General features: G+C 45.7%; 1 protein-coding gene across 4 annotated transcripts in view; it reads right to left on the bottom strand.

Moving 5' to 3' along the window:
* PPP1R12B (protein phosphatase 1 regulatory subunit 12B) overlaps nt 1–20,302 on the bottom strand; it is a 130,396-nt gene that overhangs the window by 66,652 nt on the left and 43,442 nt on the right. For all 4 annotated transcript variants that reach the window (XM_082296127.1, XM_082296128.1, XM_082296129.1 and 1 more), the window contains exons 6-12: nt 20,173–20,247; nt 17,407–17,486; nt 16,714–16,853; nt 11,572–11,681; nt 8,326–8,520; nt 7,490–7,572; nt 5,277–5,402 (exon numbers count right to left, since the gene is read on the bottom strand). In XM_082296127.1, coding sequence (XP_082152253.1) covers nt 5,277–5,402; nt 7,490–7,572; nt 8,326–8,520; nt 11,572–11,681; nt 16,714–16,853; nt 17,407–17,486; nt 20,173–20,247 — 809 coding nt within the window. The remainder of the gene's footprint in view (nt 1–5,276; nt 5,403–7,489; nt 7,573–8,325; nt 8,521–11,571; nt 11,682–16,713; nt 16,854–17,406; nt 17,487–20,172; nt 20,248–20,302) is intronic.

Below are 20,302 nucleotides of genomic sequence, written 5' to 3'. Positions count from 1 at the left end.
AAGCCCAGCTCAGTTCCAGCGAGAATAATGGCGTGGGGGTGAGTTGGGAAGGATCAGGGAAGGAAAATCCCTGCTGCAGTGAAAGCAGGGCACATGGAGCACCCTGTGCCCTGAGGAAAGGTGGGTGCAAGGATGAGGATGCTTAAAGCAGGAAAGGAGAGAGTGACATAAGCGGGTCTGGCTGCATCACCCCTGAGGATGTCCAGGACTTCCAGTTTTAAGAACTTGCTTCCAATGGCTTGAAGTTTTGGCAAAGATGATCAGTTCAGGCTTTAATTCTCTTTAAGACATGTTTCGCACAAACTGTATTTCTGGAAAATAGCTAGCACAGCTGTCCAAAAATATTCAAGAATGAGCAAGGGAAATACATATTTTGCCAGTTTAAAGCAAACACTGAAAACCACTCTTACTGAAAAGCTGTGTTTGTGTTCATATTTTGGAGAAGAGGGAGGAGGAAAAAAGAAGGGCTCTTATACAAGGATGGACCCTTTCACTCTTTCAAAGAAAATCCAGCCTAAGGGGAGAGAAAATCCGCCCTAATGGGAGAGAAAATCCACTCTAGTGGGAAAAGCTACATATCTCTGAAAACAGACTTGATGAAATCTGGCAGAATCTCCTTCTTGCACATGCCCAAGCCCTGCACACAAGCTGCTCACTGCCTGCACAGAGCAATCCAGTGGGACCTAGGGCCCTGCCACACCTTTCCCAGCAGCTGGCAGGTCTGGCTGCTACCGGTCAGACTGGACTGTCTGAAGGATCAAAGGTGAGGAAGGCTGGAAGGCTGGCTCTCCCCTTCTGCATCCTAAAGGCTCCCATGGCAGGGCACATGGAGCCAAAGTGGTTGCACAAGAATAAAAGCTGACCTAGGGGAAACAGCAGGCCAGGACAGAGCTGCAGGTTTTAGGGAAAACCAGGGAAAACAGAATGAAACTGGAAGTCAACTCTAGAGTAAGAATCCAGAGAGCAGCCTGAGGCTGAAATAACACTGGGAAGGGACAGGACCACAGCCAAGGACAGGAGGCCAGAGGAAGGATCCAGTCCTGTTCACCCAGGCACCCAATTTACAAGCCAGTTCTACATGCCAAGGCCCCCAGGCAGCCCAGCATGAGCAGCTGGTCCCTAGGGAGCCAAAGGGGGCAACAGAGCATCTTGGAAGGCCTCCATGGGGCATCCTGGAAGGCCTCCACAGGGAGGAACCTCCCATTTGGGCTCATCAGTTGATGGCTGCCTGCCATATCCAGGTCACACAGGAACAAGCAAGTCATTGTCACCAGGTAGCAACCTCCACCGGAACCTAAACAGAGCTTCCTCTGGAATGCTGGCCCCTGCCTGGAGCATGTGGGAGCAGGAAGTCCTGCTGGAAACAAGTGACTCCCTTCTTGGCTCTCTGCTCCAGAGGGAAAGGCCAAGCCCTGGAGATCGGCTGGGAGGAGGGTAGGAGTGGGAAGAGGAGCCTGGCTGGGGTGGGTGTGTGGAGCAAGAGGCTGTGGAGTTGCATAAGTGAGTGTTCTGAGGAGACGATGGCAGTGGGGCCTGTGCCTGGGAAGGAATGAGAGGATCAGCAGGGGAAAAGGTGGTGGCAGCCCTGGGGGAACAGAGTTGATGTGGCATCATCCTAGGGGAGGCCAAGGTAGAGAGTCTGGGGCACAAGGGTGGCTGCAAGAGAGAAGGAACTGGGTCAGGAAGGGAGGATGCAATAGGGTTATCAAGAAAGCCCTGACAAGGATTGTCTTTCAGAAGGGAAAGGTAATGGGTGAGGAGGATGGAAGCAGCACCAGGTGCCTGGGAAAGCAATGATGTGGGGGATGAGAGGGAAGGAGGAGAAGGAATGGAGGCAGAGGGCACAGGGATGGCATTGTGCCAGCTCCAACACACATGGGCTGAGAAATGTGGTGCTGAGGCACCAGGAACATGCTCCTGTTCCCAAGCGAGCCAAGGCACTGCCACCTCTGTGGGAATCCACCTCCCAGCCTGCCCCCCTGCATGGGTGGCCCTGCACAGTGTGTAGGGCACTCCAAGACATTTACTCCATTGTCCACGTTTGATCTGAACAGCACCAGAAAATTGCAATATAAAGGTTAGCCAGGGAATCCTGTTAATTAACAGCTGTGTCCATAGGAGTCTGCGAAAGGGAGGACTATGAATTTATGCTGAAGAATTCAACATTAGAAATAGAAAAAGACACTGGCACACTGCTCCTCATTCTCTAACATTATCACCACAACAGAACCATCAGGGAATGAGCAATGAAATGTAAAGCAACATTTCAAAGCAATAAAAAGAAATACTTCTGAGAACAGCAAAGGCATTAAAAACTTTAACTTAACAACCTTCACACTCTTAAAAAGCTTCCACATGTGCTAATAAAAAAGGTTTGCACAAAGCACGTAACTATCTTTTTTAAACACACTGCCATGGGATATTGCAGAGATCAAACTAGGATTTGGGTATGGAAGTTGGCCACAGTGGTGGCTATTAAGAACAATGGTTAAATATAACCCTTGGCTCCTAAATTCCTGATTGCTGGAAGCAAGGAGAGTGTGGGAGGTGGAAGACTGCTCTGAAGTTATACTGGCTTTTGCAACTTCTCCTTCAAAACCAGCTGCTGTCAGAAACAGAGTCTGGGCTGCAGGGACTGTTATCCTGGCTCACTGCAATGGCTTTTATGTGACCAGAACCAGCAAGGAGGAATTTGCATAAATGTGAAATGAAGGAGAAACTGTGCGGCTGAAGGATTTCATTCTGGTGCGTGAGCCCTTCCTGGGAGGCAGCACTTCTGGCTGATGTCAAAGGCAGGATGCTGAACTAATCCAACTTGCCATGCCAGTTTTCCTCCATATCTTTTCATATATAGTCAAAGTGACCTGGCTTTTTGAAGGCCAGTACACACTAAAATGGACACCAGGATATCAGAGCAGGGCTCTGTGGATTTCTGGGCCAGTGGTACACACAGAGAAAGCAGGACAAGTGCCAGTACCATGACAGAGAGAGCATCAATATTTGCTTCAAATAAAGCTGAAGAACATTTGTAACATTGCTGCAAGTTATGTTGCTCCCTTTTAGTAAAAAAAAAAAAAAAAACCCAAACAGCCTTTTCCCACACCTTAAGATATCTGCTGCTGTTATTCATTCTATGTTTGGGGGGTCATATAAAACACTTAAAGAACACAACTAGGGTTAGATGGGATATTGGGAAGGAATTTTTCCCTGTGAGGGTGGTGAGGCCCTGGCACAGGTTGCCCAGAGAAGCTGTGGCTGCCCCATCCCTGGAAGTGTCCAAGGCCAGTTTTGTGGAAGGTGTCCCTGTCCATAGCAGGGGTTGAAAAAAGATGGGATTTAAGGTCCTTTCCAACCCAAACCAGTCTGTGATCTTTATGGAGATTAGTCAAATACTGAGGCAAAGGGGAGTTGCAGCTGTACACAGTCATCCCCTCAGTAACATCCAAGCATGTCATATTCCCTTGAATTCTTCCTCTTTAAGTACAAGCTTTTACTTTTTGGAGTTGTGTTCAGAGTTTTGATAATATCTGGAAATGACAAAAAGCTTATGTCTAACCAGGTTCCTTTCCTCCTCTTAGGGGTGGATGCACAAGGCTGGAGAAATCATAAATTCAATATAATCATATTCCATTTCTCTGTGCTCTCCCACAGAAAACTGTATGGGATAAAGGTCTAATTGATCATGATTTTACTGTGTGTATATGAAATGCAACCCCATTGAACTCTCCTTCAAAAGCACATTTATTCCTACCTGACAAAGGTATTCTATGTACCTGCTTGTGAACCAGTCACTCTTATAAAAGGCCAGAATTCAGCCTTTGTGACACTAATTCAGTATTAGTGACATCCCACTGCAGCCTAAACCTTCCCCACTCTCTGTTACAGTTTAACCAAGGAAATACACTACAACTGTGTGAGTGCAACACTAAATCTGGTGCTGGATTAGCTGGGATAAACCAGCAATGTTTGTAAGATTGCCTGGGGGTGACTGGGCAGTCCCTCAGAGCGGGGAGCAGCAAAGGTGTGCCAGCTGCAAGGGGCAAAAGTTTTCCAATGTAATCAGCTGCAGCTTGTCAGACCAGCTTTGGAGAGAGACAAGCTATGGAGGCTGGGCTGTCATCACGTCCCAGGATAGCTGTGAAGTCACTGGAATGGATCAGCAGAGCAGAAGGCTTCTGCTTGAAGGGGCTGCTTCACCTTTTGTGGCAATGGATCTGTACGTGCTCAGCAACTGGCCACACGCATCCTTGAGCGCCACTTACCTCTACAGCATAAACACTGGAACAAATTGCCTCTTCCTGAGTAACTCAAGCAATTGTTCCATCTTCAGGACAGTTATTAAGTTCAGGGTCTGGAATCTGGTGAAACTCAATCTAAAACCTTGAGCTATTGCTGCTGTTTTCCTTAACCAGAAACACAATGGCTTTGCAGTGTGACATGTTTATTACAGGCTGTTTTGATGGTCTCCAGTATCAGCTGAAATAAAGCTGAGGTGCTGCCACTGTTGATCCTCCTGCTCACAGCTGAGATGAAAACCCAGCAATGCCCTGTTTGCCTCACCAGGGCAGGGCATTGCTTCAGCTCACTCAGAGAGCTATTAGCTGGTACCCCAAGGACCCCGAGGCTCTGCCTCCCAAGGGAGTCCAGGACACTGCAGTTACAGAAGTTCTGCCTGGAACTGCCTTCCTGCCTCTGCCAGGCTCCTTTACCAACAATCAGCCTCTACAACTTCACACACCCTGGGCACAAACTGCTTCCTTACTGCCACAAGACAACGGTGGAAGCATCAGTTTTACTCCTTAGCAAGTGCTGTACATCATGCACAAGATCACTGCCACTTTCTGATAATACCATAAACATGGGACTAATATAAACCAAAATTAGAGATAAGCTATAACTTACTCACCAAGAGCTATCTGAACAATGCTTTCAGACTCTTATTACCTTAATCTGCTTTTATGATCAATTTTGGTTTTATTCTCTAGCCATAGCATCAGCATTAAACAGAGAAAACATTGCATTTGCGTTATGGGAACAAGAGTATTTAAATTCAGTCCAGCAATTTGCAAATTAATAAAAATAATAGCCTTTAAAAACACCATTTAGCATGACAAACATCAGGAAGTCTTAACTTTTCTTTCCTGCTCCCAGCAGAAGAGGGTCCCAAGGCCAGTTACAAGATGCAGGAGGCAGCAAGCAGGAGGCTGAGGTCTGGGAGGCATGTTAAGAGTGGTTCTGACTGCCTGAGAACCCACGTAAGACAGAACTGGACATACCTTTTCAAGTAGGTGGATACATAGGTAGTGGGTGCACCGGAGTGGGGGGCTTCGTTTTCCTTTGGCTCGTCCCTCCAGGGCTGCCGGGTGTAGGAGCCACTCCGCACCAGGTTCACAGCGGATTCTCTAAAGCAGGACAGAGCACAGGCTTTGCTTAGAAAAACCTCTGGAGTCTGCTTTTGGCTCCTTTACAGTTTCACAACACAGATCCTTTCCTTACACCTATGTGCTTCATTGTTCAGGTGACAGCTCAGAGAAACACCTGCTCTGGCCTTAACATCAGCTCCTGCTCTTGCCAGCTCACTTCAGAACCACAGATGATGTAATGTTTTGCATAAAGAGGAACAAGATCCTTTTTAGTCAGAAAACTTGCAAATGAAATTCAGATTGTCCATAAAGGTAATTTAACATATTAAATAGTGTCATTTAATATTCTTGCTACTGTCTGTTATCAAACAAAGTATAAATGGGCAGATATTGGAACTGCAGGGAAGCTTTTATTCTTCGAGGTATCTAGGCAAGGACAAAAGCAATTCAGCACAGCAAATCCTTTCACAGAATCATGAGGCTTGGAAAAGCCCTCTAAAATCATTGAGTCCAATGATTAACCCAGCACTGCCAGGTCCACCACAAAATCATGAAGCAGAAAACAACAAACAAAATATTTACAGTATCTAAAGCTACTCAACAAGTTATCAAGAAATTCCTGGTAGTCCTATTTATCCTGGTTATCTGAAAACAGGGCTCTTTCCCTATGCTACTGCACACTCTGGCATCTCTTCCGGTCCTGGACAGGACCTGGAGCTTGTAGTGCAGCACTAATCCATTCCCTCATCAGCCTGCAATTATTTCTCATCTCCAGTTGTTGTGCCCACACTGATGCTCTCTTGAGACACCTGTGGGTTCCAGAAAAAAACCTCAGATGTTTTGAAAGGAAAGAATATTGGGAAAAATCTGTACTACACAGCATGCCTGGGCACCATCTGTTCCTGAAGGCCAGCTCTCCTCAGCCAGTCCCTACTCCACTCAGCAAAGGACGCTTGTCAGCACCCACAGCTGGATGTGCCACTTGATAGCAGCCTCTGCCAAACCGGCTTGAGCTGATCAACAGACACAAATTGTCTGCAAAACTCTGGATCTCAGAGACTGCCTGAGAGTGAACAAGAACACAGCAGGAGGCTCTGGCAAAAGATCAGCAAAGAATCTCAAGCTGTGCTGAAATTCTCTCAGGGTGTCACCTGCCACAGCTCCTGCCCGACAATTACAGTTCACAGCCACTGCTCTGCATGTGCCTTTCCTCCTCTATTGGGGAAATGAGGCTAAGGTCAAATTTTACTCCTTCTAGTAAAAACTGAATCATAGAACGGCCAGGGTTGGAAGGGACCTTAAAGCTCATCCAGTCCCACCCCTGCCATGGTCAGGGACACCTTCCACCTGCCCAGGCTGCTCCAAGCCCCATCCAGCCTGGTCTTGGACACTTCCAGGCATGGGGCAGCCACAGCTTCTCTGGGCAACCTGTGCTAGGACATCACCACCCTCACAGGGAAGAATTTCTTCCCAATATCCCATCTATTCCTGCTCTCTGGCAGTGGGAAGCCATTCCCCCTTGTCCTGTCCCTTCAGGACCTTGTCCAAAGTCCCTCTCCAGCTCTCTGGGAGCCCCTTTAGGCACTGGAAGGCCCCTGAAGAAGTTGCTTGTAAAAATCAGCTCCTCAAATACATCTGGAAATCCTGGATATATATCCCATTTACACCATGGTTCCGTCCAGGGGCATCTACACACACTGACTGTAACAGCCCTGCAGTGGAACAGTTCCTACACAGAAGAGTTCACAAGCTCAAGTGAATCTCAAGTGACAGAGGTGTGAACAAAAGGACTGAAGGTGACTGCTGAGCAAGTGACAAGTACAAGGTGCAGCTACAAAACGAGACATTTGCATATAAAAGGAACAAGGATCCATAAATCTGGTTGCCTGGATGGAGCCTGTGCCTGTGTGAGTACAGGGATGGAGGAACCAGTCTGCTGGTTCCTGCTCACCTAAATAAAAACCAGTGTACCAGAACTTTTATAGACAGAGCTGGCTCTTGACATTGTCAATTCCTGTGTACTTGAGACTGCTGAGAAAATATACAAAGCATGACTACAGAAAAATTATATTCCAGAAGTACTATTGACAGGATGGAAGCTGAGCATTAAGTTCAGCCAGTCTCACCTGTTTTCTTTTTCTTCTATGTCACTCGTACTGCTCAGTCTTCTGGGGACTATGGTGGCAAGATAACTCTTGTTGTCTCTGTCCTGGTAAAGCGAAAGAGGAACTTCAGCTACACATCTCTTACCCTTCCAGCACGTTCAGTGGAAATAAGTTCGTGTTCAAATTTCTTCAACTAAGAAAGCATTCTCCTATCAGCTGGTTTCAGGCAATTTCTTGGGCAACACATACCACAGCATAGAAATATCAGCTCTGAAATGGATTTCCCGATGAGCATGGTAGTGAATAAAAGCATGTTTTAACTTAGAGAATGACTTGTAAATCACAGAATCAGAGAATGGCTTGGGTTGGAAGGGATCATTAGTCCACTAGACCAGAGCTCCATCCAAGGTGGCCTTGAACACCTGCAGGGATGAGGCATCTACCCATGGGCAGAAAAGTTATAGTTACTGAATATGTGATATGGGATTTACAAATGCAGCTGGTGGATACAGGAAGAATCCATATAAACAACGTGGAAGGAGAATCTCCACTGCAGGTATGTGCTATTGCCTGTAATGGACATTTTCTGGTAAAGAACAGGCTGTGCCAGACTGGCAGCCCCTGTTCAGGGGCAGCCCCGTCCAAACTGAGCAGGAATTAGGCCAAAGGGGCACCAAACTCCAGTTCTGGAGAAACAACTGATAGGAGGAAAATATTTTTCAAAAGAAAAAGAAAGTAAGAATGAAAGAGACCCGCATTTGTTACGGATACAAACCCCAGCAATAACTCAAAGGGAAAGAGGTTTACACCTGTGGGGTAAAGTGGATACACTAAATCATCCTTGCTGAAAGGCAAACCTTTTCCTTGTTGTCCAACAGCGCAGATATCCGAGGGCTGGACGAGGAGCGATAGATGGAAGTTTTATCCCTCTGTGCCTCACGAGTGGCAGCGACTTCACTCAACATGTTGTGGCTGCCAGTCTTCCTCAGGCCCAGCCGCCACGACGAAGGTGACTCATCCTTCTGCTCGTCTGACTTGCTGAGCCAACTGAACTGTGGAGGAGAAACAGGGACATTTGGAAAAAGGAAGAGCACTGCAAGGCACACTCTAAGTTCAGAAAGTGTTTCAAAAACCCCCAGTTTTTGCTGGGCTACATTTGTAAGACAGAGTGACTTTTATTTCCTGTTTAACTACAGGACAGAGTGCAAGGCGAACTCGCAGGGATGCAAACTGCTGTAGTGCCTCATCCCCAAGGACAGAGGATGAAAGGAGTCTTGTGCCACTGTGCAGGTCTTTGCCTACACAATGCCCTCCTCCAGCTTTGAGGAAAGAACATAATGAACAGTGAAGCTTTTATTATCACCCATTTAGGAAGGGGTAGTTATTCAGTAAAGGCATAAAACCAAAAACAAGTACTCAGGTCTTATGGAACTAGCTGCAAATAAACCCCTCACAGCAACAGAGTCCAGGAGAAGTAATTGAGATCATCAGGGAGCTGTAGCCAACAACACTGTAAAGGAAGAGACTGAGGAAACCTGGATTGTTTAGCGTGGAAAAGAGAAGGCAAAGATGGGATTTAGTTGCTCTGCTACTTGGGGGTGGGTTTACAGAGGACATGGAACCAGACTTCTCTGCAGTCTACAGTGAAAGGAGGAGAACAGACAAGTTTCCACATGGGAAACCCCAGCTGACATGGAGACATAACTCCCAGCAGGAGCGAAGCTGCACTGGGACAGGGAGTAAGGGAGTAGAGCATCTCCATCCTCAGAGACCTTTTAATACTCAGCTGAGCTCAGGTAGGTCAAAGCAACATGACATGAGCTTAATCCTGCTTTGAGCAGGACACTGGACTTTGCAGAGGCCCCTTCCATGGGCAGGTAACTGTGCATACCACAGAATGGGCCTTTGTGCTTTTTGTCACATGAGGCACTTCTGACCTGCATATATTGGTCCTTAAATACACAACTGCCTCAATGTACAACTTTAGCTACAGTTACCAAGTCTTACAAAAGGCTGCCTAGTGCCATCCAAGAATGGAGCCTGAGCAAGAGACACTTGTACAGGGCTAAGCATCAAGTTGTACAGGAAATAAAGCAAACAAATTATTAGGGATTACTGGAAAAGTACCGAATACAAAACACACAACCACTGTGGCTCTGTGTTACTGCAGGGTACAATCACACCTTTGGTACCACACACAGCTCAGCTCCAGGGCTCAGCAGCAGTTGACAAGAAGGGAAGAGATTCAGGGGAAGGCAGCAAGAATGAGTAGAGCAAGAGAGGTCTTGCATGAGGAGATACTCAGCATAGCAGTAGTCTCCAGGCTGAGATACGACCAAGGTACAAGAAACACTCTGTGGCACACAGAAGGGTGAATAAGGAACAATCATTCCTTGGTCCTTTCCATAAAGGAATGAGGGGCAGCAAACAAACCCAGCTTGCAGTAGGTTAATGGGACAGGGAGCTTTGTAGAGTTTTTAACTAAGCTGACGGACTCTTTACCACTGGACATTAGAGGATCCCAATCAAAAAGTGACTGCATAGAGGAAAAGTCCAACAGGGGCTACTGAAGACAAGAATTACACCAGGTTCAGCAAGTCCCTGAAATGCCAATTGCTGGAAGGTGGGAGGGAATTCCTGCAAGATTCTGTGTTCTCTGGTATCTTCTGATGGCCACTGTCTGCCAGGACACTGGGCAGACAAGGCTTTTGATCAAAGCTGATCTAAGCATTATTATACCATAGTCTATCTGACACAAACCATCTGACACTATTCAGAATAAATGGAGCTCCTGGGGAGCTCTGCCCTCAGACTCACCGTCTGAAGACTGCCAAGCTAAAATTATCCCTGCAGTATTTGAGCAATGTTTTCAGCTCATGTCATTTCAATGCAGATGCAAAGAGTTAATGTGTACTCCACCATTTCCAGCACTTCCAGTCTACTGGGCTACACAGCTCTAACATTTTCATGTAGTTTTGATGCTTTCCTCAGAGAAAGCTCAAAACCACAGCAAAAGCTGTCATCTGTAAATTCTGAACAACACAGCACATACTAATAACTCCCCTAAGAGAGGGCAACACAGTCTAAAGCCCAGCCCGTCAAAGAGAATTACAGAAAAGTCAAACAGGTGAGAGAAGGCAAAGAAGCTGATCTTAAGTGACTGAGGTCAAATCAGTAATTGCTCTGCTCACAGGCCAGCTTCTATACCCTAACACCCTTATTCTGGGTTAAACAGCTCAAAGGAGTGAGACCAAACCTCTGCAGCTGGGAAAAGGTTACCTGAAGTGCTCACAAATCCCAGCATCCTTCTACCTCTAACAGTTCCCCTGCTAAACCAGCCTGAGTGGAACAACGCCCAGAGGAGCTCTGTTTCATTTGATCATGGTTACACTCAGTTGCATGTGGAAAACAAAAAATTGTGACTAAGCAAGAAACATTTCCCTCTGACAAGCACTGAGTGCTTCAGCCCTGGGCCAGGTATCTGTGTTGTTTTCTCCATAGTCTGGTGCAAAAAGAAAGCAGCAGCAGACGACACGAGTTCTGTGCAGAGTCTCCTGGTGCCATCTAGCTGAGTGATCTGAGAGTTGGAGGATTCACGTAAGATTTCAGTGACCACCTTTCAAAACTTGTATAGCCCAGTTGGCCAGCCACATGCAAACTACCCTCTGCTTGCTGGGCTGTAACATCACACCACTGACTCAACTGGCTTTGGCAAGTCAGAGGCACTTTGGAAGATGGTGCCAAACTCACTGCTGATACATGAGCAGGAATCAGCTCTGGTGACAGACCTGCTGGGAAGACACTGGCAGCAGCCCCCTCAGAACTGACAGCACACAGAGCACGTGCTGTAGGCTGGGTTTCTTCAACACAATTTGCTTTGGAGGGTCAGAGATTCAAGAGGAACTGTATTGTACCAACACCCTCCTTGGAGGCAGCCCTACACTGCTGCTAACACACATCTTTATCAGAATTGCATACTACCAGGCTTTTCTAAATTTAAGTCTTAAACTCCTCTGAAAATTGGTTTCAGAGCATCCATCTCCCAGTAACACCTTCTGCTTCTGAGCACTGCTGGAGTCCCCATTGATTCCAAATTCACTTACTCTTCTGGCAGATGCAGTGAAGGAGTTGGGCTCGGGTGGTGGCATTTGCTCAGTGATGCTGGGCCTGGATTCACGGCTGGAGTGGTTGGCAAAGGGCTCTTCCTTTCTCTCTACAATTTTAAACAAGAAGAGAAACCAAATGTTTCAGTATTGCACTTCCAAGGCCCCTCTTTACACAGAGTGTGCTCTGCACTCCAGGTCAGTGCTGTGTGACCTCTGTCTCCTCGGATCAGTGAGATGTCAGCGCCTCCTGCACTGTCAGATGTCAGGGCTTTCTGCAAGGAGCTTCCTACTTCCTAAAGAATAGGATGGATACATTTGCCAGGCAAAGCTTTTGAACTTGATCCTCACAGACAAGCAAAATCTTTGCAGAAAGCACCAAAAAGGCGACACACAGGTTTTTTGTTTTTCAGAATTTTGTTTCCTGTCTGGGAATTTCTTCCCTGGTAAATCTTGGGATGAAAAGGGGCACATGCTGTTCCTGCTGTAGCACGAGTGTGGTACAGCCAACAGCCAGTGCTGGGTTTCACCGCACAGTTCTCTGCACCTGCTTGTGCTGCTGGCAGAATTTCTGGTCTTCTGTAGCAAAATCCATTTTTCTACAGGAAGCCAGGACTACTGCCCAACAAAAGCCCTTACTTGGGCTCCAAGCAAGCTAAGCAACCCTTGTCCCTGCCCACAGCTGGCTCCCTGCTTGTTAGATAAGTGCAGCTGTCCAGTATGACATTTTTTTTTTGTATCTATGCACATGCTTGACAGAAGAACATCCACCAGACATTACCGGGGGAGAGCAAGCAGAAAGGGTGACTCAGGCAATAGGTTCACTTGACAGGAGAGCACAGGCTGGAGACAGACTATTCACCATAAACCCAGGCACTTGGAACCTGCCTGAGAAATGATGTATCTACACCCACCAACCAAAGTTTTCCTTTTAGCTAGGAGTGCTCACACAGTCATGGCTTGGAAAAAATAAAGTAATTTTAAGCATAAGCACCCAACCGGTCCTAGGAAATAATGTATGTGCAGGGAGTAAGTGTCTGCTGTTACACATGAGGAGTACTTTGGGATGGAGCATCTGGGAGGATGGCACCTTGGAGCATGAAGATCAATCTTTCTGTAACAAATGTTCTCAGTCCTAGAAAAAAAAGGATCAAAGGACACAGAAAAAAGAAAAGAGCAAGCCAAGAGAAACATTTTAAAATAACAGGAAGTTAGCAGGACTGACAGAGCCTGAACTAAAGAGACAAAGACAGAATCATAGAATCTCCTGAGTTGAAAGGGACCCACAGGGATCATTGAGTCCAACTCCTGGCCCTGCACAGACACCCCAACAATCCCACCCTGTGCCTGAGAGCATTGTCCAAACGCTCCTGGAGCTCTGGCAGCCTTGGGACCCTGCCCATTCCCTGGGGAGCCTGGGCAGTGCCCAGCAGCCTCTGGGGGAAGAACCTTTCCCTGATCTCCAGCCTGACCCTCCCTGCCCCAGCTCCAGCTGTTACACTGGGTCTGCATGAGAATGGATTCTCAGCCACTTTTCCCTCTCTGTGAAGCAGCAGATTTCAGTTCTGGAGCTGAACCCTCGGGTGCACTTTCATCCACCCCTAGGGAAGGGGCAATAGATCCCCCATTCCTCCTTGCAGGCCTGGCAAGGATGCCATACTTGGCATCCAAGTCCATGGAAATGCCCACAGACAAGGAAAGATGCGCTGCCATTTCTGACAGCTGCTCATTCTTGTGACTGAGGCCTGTAAAACACAGGGTACTGCAGGAAGGGAAGGCTGCAGCAGCTCTCCAGGCTGGGCTGCATGGGCACTGGGAGCCTGTCCTGGAAGTTTATAGCACACAGGCCAGCTTTTAAGGTCAAGCCTAATTAGAAGGGCACAAGCTAAAGTGGTAATGACAGGTTGGGAAGGGCTAACTGTGAGCAATGTGACTGGGAGCAGTTGACTGCAGAAGAGGGACAGGCCAAGGGACTCTGTGCTGGCAGCACAAGGGATGGCACAGCCACTGGCAGCGTTGGCTTCGGGCATGATCCCACATTTTATTCTACCAAAATTTCAGCAATAAACATGAATTCCAGACAAGAGAAACTGGTGAGGATTAGTTCAATCTCCTCAAAACAAATTTGTAAGAGTAAAAATTTAGGTTTCTAATTCCTTTTTCGTAAAGGTTTTTCGATAAGAGTTTTTGTTTAGTTGGTTTTTAAACAAAACAACACTAAAAAGCTTCCATGGCCTGCTTTAATTCCCAATAATTACATATTGTAATAGTTCCCAGCACAGATAATCACCATAGAATTTTATACTGATCTTTCTCTTGTTTACAAGAGGTCAATGCCAAATTAATTGTCCTCAAAATGAATAGTGGCATTAATGCCCTCAGCTTCCTTTGTTTGAAGAACACAAATTTCTTACAAATTATAAGAAACATACTACTCTGAAGCCCTTCACCAATTTCACTGCTTTCCTCATCCAATTTCTTCTTCCCACAGTTTCTGCAAATTCAACAAATTAATTGCAACCTGAGACTCTTCAAAACACACCTCAAAATAAACTTGTGTTACACTGCCAGCTTCTACATGTCCTGCTTTATGCTCAGCTACCAAAGGGGTTGGAATTTTTAGGTTTAAAAAGATCCCTCAGAATTTTTTTTTTCATCTGGACTTTGAACACTTAAGAACAACAGTAATAACCTACGTGTCCAGCACTGCTCAGAACTGTAAAGGTATGGGAATATTAAAGAAAATGAAGAGGAATAAGGGAATAATTTGCATGCTTTCATACCCATGCCTCCTGTACCATCATGTAAAATGTTGAGCAGATAAACACAGAATCTCAGATTGGTTTGGACTGGAAGGAACCTTAAAGCTCATCCTGTTCCACCCCCTGCCATGGGCAGGGACACCTTCCACTGTCCCAGGCTGCTCCAAGCCCCGTCCAACCTGGCCTTGGACACTTCTGGGACGGGGCAGCCACAGCTTCCCTGGGTAACCTGTGCCAGGGCCTCCCCACCCTCACAGGGATGAATTTTTTCCTAATATCCCATCTAAACCTACTCTCTGTCAGTTTGAAGCCATTCCCCTTGTCCTGTCACTCCACGCCCTTGTAAACAGTCTCTCTTCATCTTCCTTGGAGGCTCCCTTCAGGTCCTGGGAGGTCACAGTACGGTCACCCCAAAGCTTCTCTTCTACAGGCTGAGCAATCCCAATTCTCTCAGCCCTTCCTCACAGCAGATCTGCTCCATCCCTCTGATCATCCTGGTGCCTCCCCTGGACTCGCTGCAGCAGCTCCAGGTCCTTCCCGTGCTGGAACCCAGGGCTGGAGGCAGCTCTGCAGGTGGGGGCTCAGCTGAGGGGGCACAGGGGCAGAATCCCCCCCTGCCCTGCTGCCCACGCTGGGGGCTCAGCCCAGGAATACCACTGTCTGTCACTGAAATCAGTAATACTGTGACATTTATCATTTTCATTACCAAAATGAAAAATCTTACTTCTCTTTGGGGTCCTCCTATAATGTGGGCTGATGCTGTTACCTTACAGAATCCTGCTTTAAAGAGTACTAAAGATGTGACCCCCACTGACATATGCAACAAGGGATAGCTGTGGCTCCATCCAGCTGGGCAAGTCCACACTCATTTTATCAGTGATTTCAGAAGTTTACAAGGCAGGGTTTCAATTGTGATGGACATTTCTCAAAGGACCCAATAATCTTGCCAGGAAAGGAGAGTACAGGTAACAAAGCCTGAAGCTTAATCATTACCTGAATGCTTGTTGTGTCCCATTTCTGTTACCTCTAGTGGTTTAACACAGACTCCTATAATGTGCTTTGCTCAGTGAACTAATGCAATAAAAAGACCTGTTCTGGCTTTACACAAAATTTAATGCTGAGTGCTGTAGATCTTTCCTTGCTGAAGGATCTTAGGCTGCTCCTGACTCCGTTAAACCCCACACGGCTCCAGGTCTTACAAGTGTGCAAACATTTGAGTTGTTTTGGTTAAACTACCACCACGTTCACATGGATTACAAGCACTGGCACCCAGCTAGACAGGTATAATTTATACTTATATAAATATGTATATAATCAGGGTAAACCCCTGATTTATGGAGAAAATATGTGTGAATTGCACTGTGTGTCTCTTTCTATCACTGACATGTCCATTTAAAAGCTCCAAGATCATTTCCCTGTGTTACTGCCATGCCCATCCAGCTGCTGCAGCAGTAGCTCTGCGAAGCCCAGCCAGGATTTTCCACCCCTCTCACCCTGCCCCAACAGCATTAACTGATACAATCCTAACACAGGTGACAATTTCACTGCCACAGAAGCACAACAAAACTGTAAACTACACTTCTCCCCAGGACCTATTTCTTAGTATATTGGATATAGACCAAGTAAGTTGATGCTAAAAGTAGTTTAACCATTAAGCACATCATAGTCCAAGATCCATCTGTGTTTGCAGAATATTAAGTACAAGTAAGTCTTGGCTTACTGTAAAATTAAGTATCTGTATTTAAACTTTCTGTGTTTACATAAACACTTTTAAAACTAATTAAGGAAGCCACAGAAATTATAGAAAAGGAATGGGAGTAAGATGCCAGCAATATACTATAATGTAAATGCTACTGTGACTCTGTGTACTTAATCCTTATTTTCCACTATCTTTTGCAATCATTATTCATCACAGCCTGGAAAACAGAAGTTCCTCACCTCTGTAATCACCCAGGACAGCTTCAGCCCTTCATTTCAGACTGATCCAAACACAACAGGCTATTGCCTTCCTACACCTTCACTTGCTTTCCTACCATCCTGCACCTGAAGGATTCTTCTTGAACTGGGCCAACAAGAAAAAAACCCTGTTTAAGAACAAGCTATAGACAATGTGTTATCTTCAATCCATGTGAGCTGGAAGTAGGAATTAAAATAGGATCTGAAGGATTTTTAAAAAAAAAAACTATGCTGACCTGGGAGTCAGCATTTGAATCAGCTTTTTTAGCACAGTAGTTCCAGTTTTCTCCAAATTCTGTACATATACACTGGAAGTAAAACTTTCAGGATGTCCTTAACAACTAATTATGTCATTATTAACAATAACAACAACAACAATAATAGCTAGGCTAGTTATTAAATCCAAGACTGTACGAAGTCTTACCTGACTCCTTCTCAGCGTCTGATTCTGAAACTTCATCTTCAGCTTCTTCCTCTTCAGAACTAGAACTGCTTGAGTCCTTATTCTCTTCCTCAGTTTCCATGGACTTCAGCGTGTCTTCCTCATAAAGAATCTTCTCTTTGCTGCAAAATAGGAAATTTTAAGGACTAGGCGAGCAAGTTATCTGAGTTATATTTCTCAGGAACACACAGACATGATTTACTACATACAGAACAAGCAAAGGACAAAATCCATCTACAGACTGAACATTCCAGCACTTCCATCATGGCCAATTTGCCACGGATTCCACTGCCAGTCTCACATTTTCTAACTCTGAAAACAAAAATGTGATCTCTCCTTTTCTAGTGCCACACAATGCAGCAGCTGGGCTGCAGGGCTCTGTGCTACAAAAAGGTGCAGTCCTCAGCCCAAAGCTCCGATTGATCCTCAGCCAGAGCAGGAGAACCAAACACCAGCCCAAGCCCTTGTTCCATCACTCACTGGGTGTGTTAAGACACAACTAAAACTGTATTTGGGAGTGCTCAGATTAAAAAAAAAAACAAAACCATGAAATAAACAGCAGTGAATTGTTTTTGACCCAGCTGAGGCCAGCTGGCTGTGAGAGATGAAGCTGCTCTCCCATTTCTCCCATTACTCTCTGGGCAGTTTCTTTTCAACTAAGAGAGAGAGACTTACTTGGTGAAGAGTCTGTTTTGAGGCTTCCCATTCATGTCAGCTTCAATCAGCTTATTCCTTGTCTCCTTCTCACTTCGTAGCTGTCAAAAAGTCCATGAAGATGGGAGAGAGAGAATGAGGATAGACATTAACCAGCTCCGTCAGGGTAACCCAGTCAGTACCACAGCACAAGGTCAGCCCAGCCTTGTTAGACCAAACCACTGTAGGTTTGTGTAAGAAGCCACTTGAACAGCAGCACATCTGCAATGGCACTGTGAGCCCTGGACTGGAGCTCCAGCAGGGCACAGCACCCAGTGTGTCCTTGGAATGCAGCTGCCGTTTAGTAAAACCTTCAAAGGCACCTGCAGCTGCCCCTGCCAAGACCAGCGACAAACCCTGACTGCTGCCCAGAGAGGTTGTGGGCTCTCCCATCCCTGGAAGTGTCCAAGACCAGGCTGGATGGGGCTTGGTGCAACCTGGGCTAGTGGAAGGTGCCCCTGTCCATGGAAGAGGGTGGGACTGGATGAGCTTTAAGGTTGCTTCCAGCCCACACTATTCTGGGATTCTGCTGGAGGTCTGTCCTTATGTGTGTGCACACATGAAATCAGGCTAGATTCAGCTAAAAATCTGCTGCCTTTGTGGCTATTATTTACTTGCTGCCAGAGGAAAGAATTCAAGTCTGCCCTGTCCAGGTAACCATGGAACTCCTGTGAGGATGGGTCACTTCTTAAATCTCTCAAATGCACTAAGTCATTGCCCAGGAATACCTGGGATGACACAAAAACTGAAAGATTTTGTCTAGAGAGCAGCAGTATTAATTTTACCACCATTGGTGGACAAAACAGTACCCAAAAATTGTTTTAGTACCTTCCAGAACCACAGAAACAGCTGAGGCAGAAGGATGACAGCTAGGGGCTCAATTAAAGGCTGACTCTGTTGTGTCATGGCTCACCAGGTTATTCTTTCTCTTTTGACAGGCAAATGAAGTAAAAGCACTGGAAATTCTGAATCATAGAATCCCAGAATTATCTGGGTTGGAAGGCACCATAAAGATCTTCCATTCCCACCCTCTGCCATCAGCAGGGACACCTTCCACCAGCTCAGGTTGCTCCAAGCCCCATCCAACCTGGCCTTGGACACTTCCAGGCATGGTGCAGCCCCAGCTGCTCTGGGCACCCTGTGAAGTGGGAAAAGCTACATGGATTCCAGTGAAGAGCAAAAATTTGGGGTACAACATTGTTAAACTGACCAAACTGCTGGAACACAGCAAAGGGAAGTGCAGGAAACAGCCTGCTCCATTCACAGATAATTCAGGAACTGGGAAAAGAATCCAAACCCAAACCAATTAATTGCTTCCAGCAAACAAAAATTCCCTTGCTTTCCAGTAACGGCAGCAAATCATTTAGCAAGGGTGGCACAGTGTTCTGCTTTAGACTGAAAAAAATATCTGATTTGAGAGTCATTTTGGAAGTGAAATAATGTCAGTCATGGAACTGCCTGTTTTATCCTTAACAAATATAAGTTTTCTATTTTTAAGTGATAAAAATGGCACATGATAAACACATGATAGATTGGCTTTTCCACTAAAAGATTATGGCCACTAAAAAAAACTGTGATAAAATTTGGATTCTTCTGCCCAGTTCTACACTGACTGAATAAATGGAGAAGGCCTTTATATAGTGCTTCTATATAGAGAACAGGGGGGTTGTAGCCCCTGCAAAGCAGCCCTAAAAATGGGTGACCAGTCATCCAAAAAATTCTTGGTTTTCTTTTTCATTTAAGAAGTGCAGTTATCTGTAAAATTCTGGGTAGTGAGAGAGAGGGGAATCCAAAATACAACCTGATAGTATTTATCAACGCCTAATTTAGGGAGAAGCTGATTAATTTTTAAGAAGCTCCTGTCAATGCTAAGGCTGCTATTTGAGGATGGCAGCAGCTGTGTTGTGATCAGAGCTGAAGTTCTAACCACCCACATTGTCAGTTCCTGAAAATCCATTCCTGGGGTTTATCAGCAGTGTTCCCATTCTGTCTGTTTCTGAACCCAATGTTTTAAGAGATATTTACGGGTTTTTAATTCTTTTTGAAAGAAGGTTAGCTTCTTTTTTGGAAGCACTTAAGTGAGATAATTCAGTAGATGATGAAATTCAGATGAAATAGGAAAAAATTCAACCCAAACCCAACTTTCTGGCTTGAAACTGCCCTTACTTTGAACAAGATGTATTTTGCTTTCCTTTTTTTATGTCAACTTTTGGCCTACAATCCCTTCCATTATTTCCACTGCCCTATGAAATGACAATTTAATATGGTTTTGAAACCACCCATTTTTTCAGTCCAGAATTCCCTGAAGTTTATAATTTCTTCTTCCTCCCCATTGTAAGAAAGGCAGACACGGTAACAGATCTTTCCCAACACTGACAGTGTATTTCCCTGGATGCAAACACAAAGCTGACTTGGGTAATTGCTCATTAGGAACAGAGCAGTTTGATGCAAGAGAGCCTGCCAGCCAACAAAGCAACTGCAGGATAATAACAATTCCAAAGATGAACATAAATTCCTTACCAGTTCCCGTAATTCTGCATGCCATCACACTACTGACCTCCTTGCTGCAGTCATCCAATCTAGATTTCTAGCTATTAAAAATATTGCTGTGATTAAAGATTGCAAATGAGTAACTAAAGAAAATAGCTGGGCCTTGGCTTCCTGCATCTGTTGGCACCATATGTCTTGGAGAACACCCGTGTGTGAAAAGGTAATTGGAGAGGTGGTAAACAATCTCCAGAAACTCACCACAGTCTGTTTCTTCTGCAGCATTTCTAAATGCTCCACGAGTCCCTCATCAGCCACGTCAAAGGGAGTCTGGCCCTGGTGCAGTGACAGAGAACACAAGAGGATAGCTGAGATGACACAGTGGTAATGT

The sequence above is a fragment of the Coloeus monedula genome, assembly GCF_965178545.1.
Source record: "Coloeus monedula genome assembly, chromosome: 23".
NCBI lineage: Eukaryota > Metazoa > Chordata > Aves > Passeriformes > Corvidae > Coloeus > Coloeus monedula.
Note: the sequence above shows the minus strand (reverse complement) of the source record. Positions and strands in the feature narration are given on the sequence as shown.